The 17,592-nt window shown below is 50.3% G+C and overlaps 1 protein-coding gene and 1 pseudogene across 2 annotated transcripts in view; one reads left to right on the forward strand and one right to left on the reverse strand.

The window, feature by feature from the left end:
* The window catches only part of TRAIP (TRAF interacting protein), a 29,105-nt gene extending 13,663 nt beyond the window's left edge, over positions 1-15,442 (reverse strand). The window contains exons 1-10 of one of the 2 annotated variants that reach the window (XM_022573091.2): positions 15,243-15,441; positions 8,176-8,233; positions 7,589-7,672; positions 5,141-5,180; positions 4,408-4,535; positions 3,081-3,175; positions 2,467-2,580; positions 1,621-1,708; positions 779-868; positions 243-331 (exon numbers count right to left, since the gene is read on the reverse strand). In XM_022573091.2, the coding sequence (XP_022428799.1) occupies positions 243-331; positions 779-868; positions 1,621-1,708; positions 2,467-2,580; positions 3,081-3,175; positions 4,408-4,535; positions 5,141-5,180; positions 7,589-7,672; positions 8,176-8,233; positions 15,243-15,340 (884 nt within the window). In that variant the 5' untranslated portion in view covers positions 15,341-15,441. Of the gene's footprint in view, positions 1-242; positions 332-778; positions 869-1,620; positions 1,709-2,466; positions 2,581-3,080; positions 3,176-4,407; positions 4,536-5,140; positions 5,181-7,588; positions 7,673-8,175; positions 8,234-15,242 lie in introns of both variants that reach the window. The other variant, XM_022573093.2, reaches the window with a different exon arrangement.
* LOC149748278 (small nuclear ribonucleoprotein G pseudogene) lies at positions 11,040-15,182 on the forward strand (annotated as a pseudogene).
* Positions 15,443-17,592: the final 2,150 nt, after the last annotated feature.

Genomic DNA, 17,592 nt, shown 5'->3' on the forward strand with positions numbered 1-17,592 from the left:
GCCCTTTCTCTGACCAGCCCTAGGTACTTTCTGGCCTCCCCTGGCCTCTCCTTGTCAGAGCCCAGAATCTACCTCAAAGCTGCTTTCCAGCTAAATCTTGGCTATCTCCCAGGGCAGGGGGTCCACAGCCTTCAGGCCCACATGGGCCACCCACTCCCACAAAGCCAGGAAGAGTGAGGACACCCTTACCAGGGAGCTCCTCCAGCCTATAGCCCTTGCACCACCCCAGAGGGTCAACAAACCTCTCTAAAACCAGGCGGTTGACAGCCTCACTGTCCACTGGTGGCAGGTTCAGGGTTTCCTGCAGCATCGTTAGCTTTTTTCTCAGGCTCTTGGGGAAGGAAAGAGAAGAGAGTGAAAGAGCCGCTGAGGCACCAAGTCCAGAGGGACTGCCAAGGACTGAGCACCACACACGAAAGGCAAGCCCACTGGGAACAGAACAAGGCCCGAAACCCAAATATCAGGCTCAGGAGGCCAGGACCACCCGACCTCAGAACCCCTCTCTGGTGGAGCCCCTACTCTGGTGGTCTCAAGGATGTAGGCACAGGACAGACTGTGAGGAAGACCCAGGTGCTCTCTGTCCTCTGCTGAGGAGGCCCCGGCTCCAGACCAAGGGCCAAGGCACATGTCCTGACCCACCCTGACCCAGGAGGACGCAGGGATCCCAGAGCCACCACCACTGACTGGTGCAAGGTTTCGCGGGCAGAACTGGCCAGCCCTGTTCTTGGAGGGCACATAAGCCACCCCTCGTTCCCGCCTGGCCAGAGATGTCCCTCACTGCGATTTCCTTGTCAGCACTCTGTAAGTCCTTCTGGGCCGACCTCAGCTCCAACTTGGCCTGGTCCAGTTCAGAGTAGACTGTCTGCAACTACAAGAAAGTGTAAGGAGAAGAGGATGAACCAAGGGGTGCCCATATGCCCTGCCCGCACCTGCTGCTACACCAGCTCGTGGTAGCCCGGGGTCCAGAAGAGCTGGGAACACGGGAGGGAGACCCTAGCTCCATGGGGCTGGACCTTAGTCCGGCAATGTCCATCTGGAGCTGCCCAGGAACAAGGGCTACTTCCTACACCCTTGCCCATGGATGCACCATGCCCAGAAATAAAAACTGCTGTGCTGACTGAATCAGGTTCCAAGATGCCTTCTACTGGGTGTCCCCTGGTGGCCTAGTGGTTAGGATTCCAGGCTTTCACTGCCATGGCCCAGGTTCAGTCTCTGGCTGGGGAACTGAGATCCCATAAGCCGAGCGGCATGGCCAAAAAACACAAACAAACAAAATAAAACAAAACAAAAAATACCCCCAAACAAGAGGCCTCATACTCTGGGCCTGGAACAAAAAACAGGCCCCTGAAACTGTCACATTTGGGACCTGTGTGCTCCAGCCAGCTGAGAGGTACCCAGAAGAGCAGAGAGGAACAGAAGTGTGCAGAGGCTGGGGGGATACCTGCCTGATCTGCCACCCTAACTGGACAAGCCACGTAGCCAGAGTCAATGCCCAGTAAGGATCAGAAACCAGCCTCTGTGAGTCATCCAACAGCCCCATGGCCTTGCTTAGGAGACACACATGAGCATGACAAAAGGACAGCCACCTCTCCCCTCACTGTCAGCTCCCCACTGAATTACCTTGCTTCTGGAAGAAAACAAATCCTTCTTCAGTTTGTCGGCTAGCTCCCCTGAGGCCTTCCGTGCCTCTTTTAGATTCTCGTACTCTCTACAAAGGGGCCATGGAAAGACATGTCAGCACCAGACACCTGCTGGTCAGACTGAGCCACAGCACCAACCAAACACAAAGCCCAGCCCAAGCCCTCAGCCCTTCTCATTCCTACTCTGACACCTGAGCCCAGAGGGGACCAGGTGGTGCTGTGGAGGGTCTGGCACCCAATGCAAGGAGAGCTGGTGAGTCTCTGTTCCCTGCCTGCCTGCAGGCACTGGCGATTTGAGAGGATGTGCAGGAAGCCCCGGCCCCACTACGAGGCCCCCTACACCACCTGACCCCTACACGAGGCATCTGGGATCCTCCATGCCTGTCAGCCAAGTGGTCCCTTTTCTCCCACCTCACACCCATTGTAGTAAACATCTGAGCTGAGTTTCTGATGCAAGCCAGGCAGGATCAGTAACAGTGCTAATAGGAAACAGGCTCCAGATATCATGATGGGGCTCATGGCTCAGAAAGCTGTGCCAACGTCTTTAGAAATAACACTTATAATTCACACTCAATTCTCTCAATAATCCTGTGAGGCAAGGTATTATTATCTCCATTCAGGAAGCTGAGGATCAGAGAGGTTAAGAAATTGGGTCCTGGCCACATGGTGAAAGGGGTGAGGGTTCAAACTGAGGCAGCATGGCTCCAGAGCCTGCCCCTTAACTCCACCTGCTGTGCTTTACAAGAGATGGGCAACAGACGGAGAGGCATGGCTGGGGTGCCATGGCTTAGCTCCTGGGCTTGGATAGAGAGGCCAGAGTACACACTTCTTGAGGGACACGCAGTACACAGCCAACTGTTCCACCGCTGACTGTCCCACACCCATGTCACGGATCATCTCCTCCACCTCGGGCCGCTGACTCTGGAGTAGGAGCTCAATTCTGAAAAACACCCAGCCCACGGCATTTAAAATCTGGAGGCTGATGGGTAGATACCCAGTGCAGCTCTGCTTCCCTTTGCTGCCGTTGCTATGGTGACAGCCTGAGCTGCTAGGATGCTTCAGCAGGCAGGTCTGTCCAAAGAAAGGCCCCACAGCAGAGCTAAGCACAGCTGCAGCGATGCTGCTGAGGAAGAAGGGGTGTTCACAGAGAGCCTCAGGTCAGGGATCCCCAGAGAGAGGTTCTTGGAACAAAACCCCTGCCAGGTCATTTGGCCACAGGCAACAGGGACAGGGAGGAGTGTGGCAAGAGCCCCCATAGAAAGTAGAGGAGCCCATAGAGGTTGAGTAAGACCTGTGCCCATACTCAGCTAGCCTGAGCCCCCCATGGCCTATAGAGAGTTGAGCTACAGAGGTGAGCCAGCCCCTGCTGAAGTCCTGAGAGCTGTGCCCCAGAGGGCCCTAGGTGCAAGGGCACAGGGCAGGCCCCAGATCCAAGCTCACCGCTCCATGGTCTTCATCTTGTTCCGGAGCCGGCGGGCCTCCTCCCGTGCTTGTTTGGTCTCATCCTGCTGCTGTTCCAAGTACTTCATCTGCTTCTGAAGAGCAAACGTACCCCTACATATCTGTTGCTTGGAGGCTCCCAGGGGCCAAGGCTAAAGTCACTGGGAGAACACTACCCTAGAACTGTATGCTTTTGAAAATGCTGATAAGCATATGCTCCAACCCCCAGGAGGTAAGGCTCCTGGGCCCCACTCTGGCTTGTGCTTTTTCTGCTAAGAGGCCCTAGGCCAGCTGCTTCCTCACCTCCCTGTTTGCTTCCTCCTGAGATATGTCTTACCATAGGCACAGCCCACTCCCAGGATCTATAGGCCTGCTGGGGGCTGCCAGGGTCCTGTGGCCTGCTGTGTAGGAAGCTGAAGAAGCCTGGAGCACAAATCCAGGCTGCGCTATCCACCATCTAGACCTATGGACAGTTGCTGGGGTAGGAGAGCTGAGCCAGAGGCAGCTGGCCAGGCTGCCCTCAGTACCTGGCCACTTCATCTCTGACCTGGGACTGCCAGCAGACTCCTGCTCTACAGCCAGGTGCTGGTTCATTCCTTCCTTCCCACTGGCCAGGCCACGTGATCCAGGCCAGCCACGAAGCAGAGACAGAAACAATGAACACCCTGGGGCCCTATCTGTTCACAAGGATGGCTCCCTTTCCCTTTCAAATGGCATCCAGCAAGGACTGCTCCTTCCTACGAGGCCAGAATATCAATTGTGGATTCAAGTCAATCACCTCATGCCCCTCGGAGAGCAAGAGGCTCACCAACCCAGGCTGATACAATATTCATTTGGGTCTAGAGCCACTTTCTCTGCAGGCTTTGATCTGCCCGGTCAGCTTAGCACAGCCGACTTCAAAGGCCCCCTGCTCCTCCCTGGGATGCTGTTTGATCTGGCTCCAGAGAGCAGCCCAGCAAAGGACTAGAGTGCTAATGGAAGGTTCTTCAGGCTGGCTTTGTCAGTGGAGTACAAACCACTTTTGGAAACACGGCCCAGCCTCACTGAGGTCTTGGCTGAGCAGCCCCTCCATGAAGCACTGGGCAGGCCTCACCTCTCGAAACTACCTAGTACAAAATCCATAAGTGCAGGCAATACGACCTTTTTCTCATGGGCTGGATGGGTACAGCATGGGAAGCCTGGGGAAGATGGGATTTGCCTCCATTTTACGATTGCACAAACCAAGGTATTGACCAAGGCAGAACCAAAAGACAAGCCCAGAGTGATGAGTCCAGCACAAAAACTATATCTCCCCAGCAATCTGTGTCCACAAGGCCTGGGGACCCACCTTGAGGGTGGAGCACAGCATCTCAGCCTTGTCTAAGGCCTTCTGCAGGGATTCAACAGTGGCGTTGCGTTCTTCCAGCGTGTCCCGCAGAGTGTCAATGATAAGCTGGCCGTCTCGTTTTTCCTTCTCTGGAGCAAGGGTGGGGGATAGAGGGAGAGGAGAGGCCCGTCCACACTGCAGTATGAGAACATGGGCCCTTGGGCTCCAGCACACCACCCCAGAGCCAGGTGAGGAACAAGTCTCAGGCCAGAAAGTTGGGTGGCCCGCTTCTCTCTCTGGCAGACACCAAACCAGGGACACCCAGCCAGAGTCTCTTCCTTCAGGGGATGAGACCCTCTTTCTGATGCTTGGAACTACCTGAGTAAAGATTTCACTGCTCTGTGCTCCTGTGGGTCTAGTTAATTCATCATCCCAGAACTCAAACAAGTTCCTGCCAAATTTGGCAGTGGAACCCTCACCTACAAATACTTTGTCCTATCAGATAGCCCCCTCCCAGCCCAGGTCCTAGGCAAGCAGCCTCAGACAAAGAGAAGAGGCTCACCTGATCTAGGTGGACAGCTTCGGTCACCTCCCTTTCCTTTCCTTTTCTGCCAATCACAAGAGCTGATAGGACTCTTGGACATATGAAGCAGGGAGAGCCCCTGGCTCTGCCAGAAGGTTGGAGGCCTTCCTCCCAGGGCCTCTCCCTCCACTACCCAAGTCAGGGGCTTCCCAGGGCCCCTTGGGAACTCACCTTTCTGGGAAAGCAGAGCTCTGGTATTATCCAGTTCATTCTGCAAGGCAATACCCACAATAAGCAGCAAGAAGGCATCAGAGCTGGCCTCCGCTCAGCCTCCCATAAGGCTTGTGGGGAGCCCCAGGAGGGGACAAGGAGGCCTATGGGCCCAGGGAAGCATGAACCCTGCACACCTCAAGGCCAAGCTAAGTCAACAATGGAGAGAGAAACCTTGCTTTATCTCTGTGTGCCTTTTTAAAAAGTAGGTAAAATGGACGAAAATAATCTCAGGTACAAGACCCTAGGACAGGAAAAGAGGCATAAAAGGGGCAAAAGAAGTGGAGCTGCGCCTGTGCAGTCAGTCTCATGGCAGAGGCTTCCATCGCTTCCTTGGGCCTGTGCTGGCCTTGACCCTCTCTGGCATTAGCTGCACTCACTGGGGACACAGAATTGGGATGTCCAAGCACCTTGGGCCACCACTGCTTCCCTCCACCCTGGGTCCTGCCTGCTTCATGGTCTGCCCCTCTCCAAGCTCTAAGCTGGCTCTGTGCACCATGAATCTTCCAGCCCCAGAATCCAACAGGTAGGTGAACCAGGACAACTTTGCACCCCTGGATGAAACCTCACCTGCGCTAGGCTCTAACCAGACTGTCGTGAGGGTCAAATGGGCCTCTCAAAGTGCGTGCATATGTTCCGAAGCCACTGCCACAGAACCACTGAGAGGCTGAAGCAGAACTGAGCCCAGCTCCCATTCAGGAGTCCCATGTACTCAACACCCCTGTGGGCAAGAGACATGCCTACTCCGTAAGCAGGAAAACCAGGTTCGGCAGACCTGAAAGGCTTGGCCTAGGGTTCATGGTGGTAGCTAGATGCAATCCAGAAAAATCCTCCTCCAGATTACCCTTCCCAGGTCAACGCAAGACTCAGAATATCGGGCTTCCCTGGTGGCGCAGTGGCTAAGAATCTGCCTGTCAATGCAGGGGACACAGGTTCGAGCCCTGGTCCGGGATGATCCCACATGCTGTGGAGCAACTAAGCCCTTTGCGCCACAACTACTGAGCCTGTGCTCTAGAACCGGCAAGCCACGACTACTGAGCCTGCGCTCTAGAGCCCGCAAGCCACAACTACTGATGCCCATGTGCCTAGAGCCTGTGCTCCGCAACAAGAGAAGCCACTGCAATGAGAAGCCCGTGCACCGCAACGAAGAGTAGCCCCCGCTCAATGCAACTAGAGAAAAGCCCTCACGCAGCAACAAAGACCCAACGCAGCCAAAAATAAAAAATAAATAAAATAAAATAAGTTTAGAAAAAAAAAAAGGCTCAGAATATCACATGTGACCAATACTAAGGCCTAGCCCCAGTGCGTGGATAAGTCCCTGTTGTCAAACTCTCTACCCAGGACTCTGGGGCAGGAGCTGTTGGTGGCTGAGCTGGTCAAATAGGCCAGACATCCGGGGTGGAAGCGGTGGGTAGAGAAGGGCACACACGGGCTACCTGAGAATGGCTGCCAGCCCAAAGCTACCGCTAGTCCCCTGGCTCCTTCCACACCCAAGCAGGGTACCTTCCAAGCCCTTGCTCCAAACTACTCAAGATTTTGCCTCCCTGTCTCCTAGATCTGGCTCAGAAGGCCAGAAAGAAATGAAGCTGCCTTTGTTGCCTTTATCACAGGGAGGACACGGCTTAAAACTGGAAGCAGTTACCATGACGATGAACATGTTAGCTTTAGGCATAAAAGTTCCACGTTCTTGAAGCAGTGAGGTTCCAAGGACATCACAGCACCCTGGGACCAGGGCCAAATGAATCCTGATCTGACAGATGCCCAGCAAATTAACCCTCAGTGTCCAGGTTCACTTGCAAACCCCAATCCCACTTATCTGAGAGGTTTCTGCCAATCCAATCCCTTTGTACACAAAGAAAGCTAAACTTTACACTTGGAGGGGAAGCAGTATAAGTGTAGGAGGGAATCCACCCATCCTCCCCTGCAGTGTGGGTTTCTATCCTGGCTGCATATCTTGATTCCAGGGGCTCTGCCCTCCATTCCTGCTCTGAGAAAGACTCAGGCACCTGGATATATACCAAGTTCCCCAGGCAGTTTTGAAGCACAGGCAGGTTTGTGAACAGTAGGTTCACACATATTCCCTGGCTGAGGACTGAAAAGATGGTTGTAGACCCTTTGTGAGGTGGGGGAACTTCAGGAGAGGCACTCTGAACTATGGTCAGAATTGCTCTGAAATCCCCAGGGGAGGGCTCACAGTCAAGGGGCTCCCCTCCCCGCTAACAGCGTATTTCTCCAATGACTGTAGCATCATCACTTGTCCTCTGCTCTCTCAGCCTCTGCCTTGAAATCTCTACCAAGTCTTCCCTCCAGAACTCCATCTCCATACTCGAGGTGCTCTCCCTGGGTAGGAGCAGAAAGTGAACTCTCAGAGGGCTTGGGGTTCAGTAGAATGAGATAAATTCTGGGTACCTTTAAGAATTCTGCATCTAAGACACTCTCCTCCTCCTGGGCAAGGTCAAAGAAGAGCTTATTGATAATGGTTCTTTTACCGACCTGAATGAAAGAACAAGATACAGTATGACTGCACAGCTGGGTCATGGGCAAGGATAAGGGTGTACATTCAGCCTAGCCCATCTCAGGCCTAACCTTTCACAGCACATCCCTTGGAGTGAGAGGACCTCTGTAACCCTGTACGTGGCCCAAGCTGGTGCCACTAGCTTGGCGGTTACTGAAGTCATGTCACTGCAGACCCATGTGGTAACTGCTCAAAAGAAACCCCAACTCTAGGTGCTGGGCATTGCAGGGGAAAGGCAGGGAAGGAGACCAAATCTACCCAGGTGAAGATTGGCCCAGGCAATGAGTCCATCCGCCTGCTATCTTTGGACACAAGCAGGCCTCCCGAGCCGCTCAAAAGCACAAGTGAGGCTCGACCAGCCTCAAACCACGAGGGTCCAAATAGGTCAAAGACATTGCTTAGCCTCAGAGTTCTTTCCTCATTCCTGCTCCCTGGCAAGGAGCTGTCTTTAGCTGAGGTGTTTTCATCCTACCACCCTCACCTGGATTCGGCACTGCGGGCAGGTCCGACTTGGTGCTGTCTCGAACCACTGAATTAGGCTGGAATGAGAAACAGAAAAACAGACTTGTGAGCCATGGCTTGGAGCGAGACATACAGACCAGGTAGCCACCCCGACCAGAACAGCGCCTGTCCTGCTCCTCCTCGACCCAATGCCTGCCTACCCAGGAGGGCAGCACCACAGGCCATGATGGTATATCCCACAAGGCCTGACTGGTACAAGCACTCCAACCAACTGGCCCTTTTTTGGGCCCTGTTGGCTTAGATTTCCCTACCCCTGAGCTGCAATTTTGTCAACTTTCTAGGCTTGGAGCAGGGCATGGGGGAGCAACAGTCAAAGCCAGACTCCCTCAGAGATGGGAGTTGTAATAATACCCCCATGTAAGCTAGGGCTCCAAAGGGGTACACTTTCAAAGTAAGGATAAACTAGAGGTAAAAGCAAGTAGCAGTAAAAGCAAAACACAGCCCAGCTATGCACCATCTGCTTTAAATTTTAATTAAAATAGTCTCCTGCTAGGGAATTCCCTGGCAGTCCAGGCGTTAGGACTCCGTGCTTTTGCCAAGGGCCCAGGTTCAATCCCTGGTGGGGGAACTAAGATCCCACAAGCTGTGCAGCGTAGTCAAAAAAAAACCAAAAACAAAACGTAGTCTCCTACTGGTAAACAATCCCACCCCCAGGAACCAGGGAGAAACAGAATCTTTTCAGGAAGATGATACCATAATCCTAGGCCTCAATTTTTTTCTATAAATAATTTTTCAAATACATATAATACAAAGCTAACAATGCACAATGGAATACTACACAGCAATGAGAACAAATGAGTCTACAACTAAGAACAAATTATGGATGAATTACATAAATATAACATTGAGGAAGAGAAGCCAGATACAAAAAAAGGTATACTGTGTATAACTCCATTTACGTAAAGTAAAAAAGTAGGCAAAACATCTATGTTGCTGGAAGTCAAGACAGTGGCTATCCTTATGTGTGGCGGAAAGGCGGGCAGGTGGGAGTAACTGAAAGAGTGCACCGACCTGGGTCGTTGGACTCTTTAATCAATAGAAACTGAGAAAAGGCCAGAGGAGAAATTCAGGCAAGGCTTTATTGGGACTTGTGCTGCACCTGAGGGAGCAAAAACAAGCAACAGGTGCCCTTGCTTGCTCACTGTGGGGCGGGGCGGGGGGGGGGGAGCTGGTTCCTTAAATGGGGTGAGTGTAGGGGGTGGGTCGGCAGATTGAGCCACAGGGGTGGCTTAGGTAGTCTGCCCACCCCTTTGGTGGTGCTATGTGCAGGGGTCATGCACAGTACCCTGCTTTTGCTCCAGGCACTTCAGAAGCGACAGCTGGGTTTTGGCCTTTTTGTATTTTTTTGTTTGTAATTTGCCCCAGCTGCTGCACACATGTAGTTATTTTTAGTCCCCTATAGTTTCTCTGTATTCTGTTGCTTGAGGAGAGGTTTGTCTAGGTGCAAGTGCAAGCACTCTGGCAGTGTCCCAGGTCCCAGCCTGTCTCAGGAGGAGGTTTCTGGAGTGCTGATGTCTAGTTTCTTGTTCTGAATTCTGATTGCAAGGGCGTGTTCAGTTTGTGAAAATTCTGCAAGCTACACACTTATTATATTTGTACTTTTAAAGGTTTTATTTATTTATTTTATTGATTTATTTTTGGCTGTGTTGTGTCTTTGTTGCTATGCGTGGGCTTCTCATTGCGGTGGCTCCTCTTGTTGAAGAGCATGGGCTCTAGACACCCGGGCTTCAGGAGTTGTGGCTCACGGGCTCTGGAGCGCAGGCTCAGTAGTTGTGGCGCACAGGCTTAGGTGCTCCGCGGCATGTGGGATCTTCCTGGACCAGGGCTCGAACCCGTGTCCCCTGAATTGGCAGGCGGATTCTTAACCACTGTGCCACCAGGGAAGCCCCTATATTTGTACTTTTTTTTTTCTTTTTTTCTTTTTTTTTTGCTGTACACAAGCCTCTCACCGCTGTGGCCTCTCCCGTTGCGGAGCACAGGCTCCGGACGCGCAGGCCCAGCGGCCATGGCTCATGGGCCCAGCCGCTCCGTGGCACGTGGGATCTTCCCAGACCGGGGCACGAACCCGTGTCCCCTGCATCGGCAGGCGGACTCTCAACCACTGCGCCACCAGGGAAGCCCTATATTTGTAATTTTATGTAACATTTCTTTTTTAAAATTTTATTTATTTATTTATTTTTGGCTGCATTGGGTCTTTGTTGCTGCACATGGGCTTTCTCTAGTTGCAGCGAGCGGGGGCTACTCTTCATTGCAGTGTGCGGGCTTCTTATTGTGGTGGCTTCTCTTGTTGCGGAGCACGGGCTCTAGACGCATGTGGGCTTCAGTAGTTGTGGCACGTGGGCTCAGTAGTTGTGGCTTGTGGGCTCCAGAGTGCAGTTTCAGTAGTTGTGGTGCACAGGCTTAGTGGCTCCGGCACGGCACGTGGGATCTTCCCCGACCAGGGATGGAACCCATGTCCCCTGCATTGGCAGGCGGATTCTTAACCACTGCACCACCAGGGAAGTCCCTGTAATGTATTTCAATAATTTTTTTTTAAGTAAATAGTTATACAAGGAAAAAAGCACTACATAGTGCAAACCAGAACATATCCACAAAGACTTAAGATATTCGGATTTTCACAGACCATAATAAACACATTATGCTGAATAAATAAAAATTAAGATTGAAAATATCAGCAGAGGGCTTCCCTGGTGGTGCAGTGGATGAGAATCCGCCTGCCAATGCAGGGGACACGGGTTCGAGCCCTGGTCCGGGAACATCCCACATGCCACAGCGCAACTAAGCTCGTGCACCACAACTACTGAGCCTGTGCTCTAGAGCCCACGAGCCACAACTACTGAGGCCCGTGTGCCTAGACCCAGTGCTCCACAACAAGAGAAGCCACTGCAATGAGAAGCCCGCGCACCACAACAAAGAGTAGCCCCCGCTCGCCACAACTAGAGAAAGCCCACACGCATCAACGAAGACCCAGCGCAGCCATAAATAAATAAAAACTTTTTTAAAATTAAAGAAAAAAAGAGGGCTTCCCTGGTGGCGCAGTGGTTGAGAGTCCGCCTGCCGATGCAGGGGACACGGGTTCGTGCCCCGGTCCGGGAAGATCCCACATGCCGCGGAGCGGCTGGGCCCGTGAGCCATGGCCGCTGAGCCTGCACATCCGGAGCCTGTGCTCCGTAACGGGAGAGGCCACGACAGTGAGAAGCTCGTGTACCGCAAAAAAAAAAAAAAAAAATTAAAGAAAGAAAATATCAGCAGAGAATTCGAAAATAAAAGGTGACATATCAGAATTTAATAAGGACCAAACAGAAATTCTAAAACTGAAAAAAATGGCCAAAATTAAGAATTCAATGGATGAGTTTAATAGTAGTTTAGACACAGTTGAAGAACTGGTATATTGATAGATAGGTCAGAGGAAACACCGAGAATTAGAAAGATGGAAAATATATGAGAAATGATAAGAGATATAAAAGATACTGTGATAAGGTGTAGCATACATATAACTAGTAATTCCAGAAAGAAAGTGTTAGGTAGAATAATGTCCTCGCCTCAAGAAGTGTACGTCCTAATTTCTGAAACCTGTGAATATGTTCCCTTATATGACAAGAGTAATTTTGCAGATGTGATTAAGTTAAGGAGATGGAGAGATTATCCAGGTGTGTCCCATGTAACCACAAGGGTCCCTGTAAGTGCAACAGGAGTATTGGAGTCATACAGAGAGAGCTGAAGATGTAACACTGCTGACTTTGAAGATGGAGAAATGGGCCATGAGCCAAAGAAGGCACAGCCCCACTTCCATCTTGATTTTAACCAAGCAAGACTCATTTTGGACTTCTGACCTCCAGAATTATAAAATAATAAATCTGTGTTTTCTTAAGCCACTAAGTTAGTTGTAATTTGTTATAGCAGAAATGAAGAACTAACATAGAAAGAAAAGATAATGAAATAGAGGCAATACATGAAGAGATAATGGCTGGTAATTTCCCAGAACTGATTAAAGAAATTGTTCCACAAGTTAAAGAAACCTATGATTCTCAAGCAGAATAAAAATAGTAACAAAAAGAGAATTGAGGTAACTATATTATTGTCAGACAAAATAGACTTTAAGTCAAAAATGTTTACAAGAGACAAAGAACGACTTTACATATGGATAAAAGGTTCAATCCAACAAGACATAACAATTATAAACATATATGCACCTAACAAAATATATATGAAATATATACATGGAAGAAAATTGTACAGAATTGAAGGGAGAAACAAAAAGTTCTCCAATAAAAGTTGGAGGTGTTGGGACTTCCCTGGTGGCTCAATGGTTAAGAATCCGCCTTCCAGTGCAGGGGACAAGGGTTCAATCCCTGGTCCGGGAAGATCCCACATGCGGCGGAGCAACTAAGCCCGTGTGCCACAACTACTGAGCCTGCACTCTAGAGCCCACAAGCCACAACTACTGAAGCCCGTACACCGCACCGCAAAGAAGAGTAGCCCCCCGCTCACCACAACTAGAGAAAGCCCGAACGCAGCAACGAAGACCCAATGCAGCCAAAAAAATAAAGTTTAAAAAAAATTATTTCAAAAGTTGGACATGTCAGTACCCCACAATTTCAATAATGGATAGAACAATCATACAGATAATTAATATGGAAATAGAGGACTTGAACAACTCTTTAAACCAAACAGACCTAACAGACATATACTCCCCCCAACAACAGCAGAACACTCATTTTTCTCAAGTGCACATGGAACATTCTCTAGGAAGGTCATATGTTGGGCCACAAAACAAGACTTAAATTTTAAAAGGCTGAAATCCCACGAAGTATCTTTTCTGATCAAAATAGAATGAAACTAAAAATCAATAACAGAAGAAAAATGAACAAATGTGTGGAAATTAAACAACACACTCTTAGACAACCAATGGGTCAAAGAAGAAATCACAAGGGAAATTAGAAAATACCATGAGATTAATGAAAATGAAAACATACCAAAACTGTGTAATACAGCAAAAGCAGTGCTAAGAGGGAATCTGATAGCTTTAAACACACAGAATAAAAGAGAAGACACCCATTAGGATGGCTATTATGGAAAAAAAACAAAACAGAAAATAAGTTTTGGCAAGGATGTGGAGGAACTGCAACCCTTGTGCATTGTTGCTGGGGATGTAAAATGGTGCAGCTGATGTGGAAAACAGTAAGGCAGCTTCCCAAATAATTAAATATAGAATTACTGTATGATCCAGCTATTCTACCTCTGGGGATAACCCAAAAGAAATGAAAGCAGGAACGTGAACAGATACTTGTACACCAATGTTCATAGTAACATTACTCACAGTAGCTGAAACATGGAAACAACCCAATGTCTATTAACAGATAAAGGGATAAACAAAATGAGGTATTTTCATACAATGAATACTACTTAGTCATAAAAATGAAATTCTGAAACATGCTACAACATGGATGAACCTTGAAAACGTTACGCTTAGTGAAATAAGCCAGACTCGAAAGAACCAAATGTGCAATTCCACTTATATGAGGTAGCTAGAATAGAAAAATTCAAGGAGACAGAAAGTAAAATAGAGGTTTCCATGGGCTGTGGGAAGGGGAGAATGGAAAGTTATTGTTTAATGGATACAGTGCTCTGTTTGGAATGATGGAAATGTTTTGGAAATAGATAGTGGTGATGCTTACACAACGTTGTGAATGTACTTAATGCCACTGAATTGTACACTTAAAAATGGTTAAAGGGCTTCCCTGGTGGCGCCAGTGGTTGAGAGTCCGCCTGCCGATGCAGGGGACGCGGGTTCGTGCCCCGGTCCGGGAGGATCCCACATGCCGCGAAGCGGCTGGTCCCGTGAGCCATGGCCGCTGAGCCTGCGCGTCCGGAGCCTGTGCTCCGCGGCAGGAGAGGCCACAGCAGTGAGAGCCCGCGTACCGAAAAAAAAAAAAAAAAAAAGGTTAAAATGCAAGGCATCTTTGAGCTCACTGAGTAAACACCCTTCTGATAAATTTTAAAATTTTATGAAGAAGTTATCATTGAAATTAAATGGTGGCAGACATGTCCAAGGAATATTACAGGAATTTGATCCCTTTATGAATCTTGTGATAGGTGAATGTGTGGAGATGGCAACTACTGGGCAACAGAACAATACTGAAATGGTGGTAATATGAAGAAATAGTAGCATGTTAAAAGTTTTGGAACAAGTATAAACAATGGCTGTGTTCACCAAAGAAATCAATTGTTTCCACGTGTTCCCTTTCCAAAGGGCCTGTTTTACGATGATATAAAAATCAGGTTGTGTACATTTTCATACTAAACTTTTTTGTTAAGCAAACTTTTGCAAAAGTTTTTAAAAGGTTAAAATGTTAAATGTTATCTTATATATTTTTTACTATAATAAAATAGTGTATAGTAAAAAAAATGAAAAAATGGTTAATTTTATGTTACACATATTTCACCACAATTAAAAAAGGAGCTCGGAATCAGCCTGTTCACAGCTGCTAGAGGAATCTCCCCGCTAGCTGCACACTCAACAGAACGGCTTGATTAGAAAGCATCTCCTTACCCTTCGATGTTAATTTGGGTTTGCTGAGGTCAGTGAATACACTGAAGTGTCTGACCAACGAGATGACTCTGGACAGAATCATTCCAAACCATCAAACAAGCCACAAGAAATCGGGTAGCCAGTAGTCTACTAGGTCTCGAAGAAACAAAAGGGCTCGCTAATGTGGTGAAAGTTCATTTCTGCCCGGGGTGCTAATTTTGAAATCACATCTCTTTGCAAGTCGATCAAAGAAACCCCTACTCTGTCTTCATTAAACCAATCCTGTACCCCCGACCTCAGCTCAGCTGTCACCTCCTCCGGGAAGCCTGCCATAACCCGCCTCTGCCCAGGTCAGGAACTCTCGTGGGGCTCCGTCTAATGCCGTCCTCATCACCAGTCTGGGCTCCGGGGTCGGGTCGCCCGGAGGCCCGACACCCCACAGTCCTGTAGCCGTACGGGGGCGAGCGCCCAGCTCCAACAGAGCAGTCACTCACCACTGTAAGTGGAAGGTGTGGCCGCAGTGAATGGCGGCCACGTCGCGGGAGTGATCGAAGAAGTCGGAGCAAATGGTACACAGAGCACGGATAGGCATGATGACTGGTCTCAAGTGGCCAAGGTAGCCAAGGAAAACGCGACGGGTTCAGCTTCTTGGCCGTGCCTCCGCGCCTCAGCTTGCTTCAAATTTGGCTCCCCAGCGCAACTTCCGGGAGCGGATCGGAAGTGGCAACAAGGAACGTGAAAGCGCGGACTGAAGGTTGGGTCCGGATTGGACGAACCCTCAGGGGCGGGGCTTAACGGCCCACCGGCCGTAAAGAATCCTGGGGCCGAGCGCGGGCCTGAAACTGTTAGCGGTAATTCTCAGGCGGCTCGCGGGAAGACAGCCGGTACCGCAGGAGCGCAGCGTTGGATTGGCACGAAGAGCAGCTGCGCCGCCGGCCGGGCCCCTTTCTGGGGCAAGACTGGGAGTTATGGTCCCAAGCCAGAGCTGGTGCCAGGTGCGCTAGACACGGGCTTCTCAGCCTTGTTCTCTCGGCGTAGCCTCCTCTGCACTTCGGGGGAGTCGAGAAGACCGCGGCCGTAGGGGAATGGGACGACGGTCCCGATGGAGAGCGGGTCCCCTGGCCTCTGGACAGTGCTCGACCATATGGTGGAAGCCCATAGTTCCCAGACCAAAAGAACGCTCCACCCTCTCAGCCTTCCGCTCTGAGTGGTCCTAGAAAGATGGACACAGGTCCAGACACCTCAAGCTCACCCTGGCTCTATACAAGCAAAGCTTGATGATCCCTAAGTTTAGAGGTGGCAGGGTCAGTATCCTGACTTTAGTTCCTAGCTCTCAGGAGGAACAAGTTTTTCCTCGGGACTGCAGTAGGGTTGGAATTTTGGAGGTCCAGATGCTTCATAGATGAGTGGCTAACAAACCTTTTTCTTATTCCCACATCAGAGAAGTTATCTTTGGGGTCCTCTCTGAGAAAGAGCAGCATACCTGGTGAGTTCACCTGGGCTGATCTGGGCTGGAACAAGTATTCCTAGGAGTTTTCATGATTAATTATTTTTAGCAGTGTTACTCCCGTCTCGCCAGAAAAAAACCTTGTACAGAGCCCCATAATATAAAGCTGATCTGTTCCACCTGAAGTAGACCCACAGTAAAGTCCTTGGGGCCTATGTGGAAAGCAAAGGTGTTGTTTACAGGAAAGAGGAATCAACACAAAGGGCAGGCTAGAATCTTTGTGTAATGCCCACCCTGCATCCACTCCCCAACCCAGGGAAGCCCAAAGGTCCCTCCCTATGGTGGATGGCACTTGGTGGGTTCCAGGTCTACGCCTAAGTTAAGATAAGGGCTCCTTGTTCAACAGGACTTGTCAGAACATAGACCAGAGGTTATTCCTTGGCACACGCCCAGCACAGTACCCACCACCCACATGGATTTCTGGAGTCCAGGAGGACCTTGCCACACCATCAAGGAACACCCTGTGGCAGGGATGAACTGTACTCTCAGCCCAAGCAATCCGCATGGCACTGAGCACAGACCACTCACTACCTGTGAACCTAACTCCCGGCCTCTCCCCTCCCCATTGCCTTCCAGGGGCCCTTCCCCAGCAATATAGAGGAAGCAAAGGCGAGAGGGTGGCCAGAGGCTTTGGCAGAGTGACATTTATTTGCCAGGTTCAGCAGGTACACAGCCCACCGACCTTCATACACCAGAGCAGACCCACAGGCATGCAGGGAGAAGGGCAGGACTACCCCCAAGTGCCAAGCGAGGGCCAGGACCAGTGCAGCTGCCTGCCCAGGCTGTAGTGGGGTCTGACAAAGGGCACCTGCCAGGAGCCTCCGTTAGGAAACTGGGGAGCTTTGTTCCACTCCCTCATTCCAGCAAAAGCAACTCAGCGTGGCTCAGAGGCACCTGGGCCTCTCTCCAAGCCTTGATAGAAGGGAAAGTGGGTCATAGACATAGAGGGGGTTCCTCTCTATTTTGTTGTTGAATTGAGAGAGCAGAAAATCTGCCCCTGTGAAAGGCAAACCCCGAATCAGACTATGGGACACTGCCATACAGCAGGCCCCCAGGTATGGAGAGGACTGTGGACTGAGCCTGAGGGAGCCCATGTGGGAAGAGCCAGGGGCAGCACTCCTTGTTTGGCCCAGGGTAAGGACCCAGCTAGGCTGATACACTAGGTGCTGGGCCTGCACTCTGCCCTCCCAGATCTCATTGCCACATCCTCATTGCTCCTCCTTCCCCTTACAGGCTCAGGCAGTTCAGGGCACAGGGCAACCCACTGCAGGACCCAGGAGGGCAGGAAATAGAACAAGAATCTTGGGAGAGACTTCCCAGGGACAAAGATGGAGGCT

Source organism: Delphinapterus leucas, chromosome 10, assembly GCF_059928025.1.
Source record: "Delphinapterus leucas isolate spDelLeu-1000000601 "Yukka" chromosome 10, BTC_Dleu_Yukka2, whole genome shotgun sequence".
Classification (NCBI taxonomy): Eukaryota; Metazoa; Chordata; class Mammalia; order Artiodactyla; family Monodontidae; genus Delphinapterus; species Delphinapterus leucas.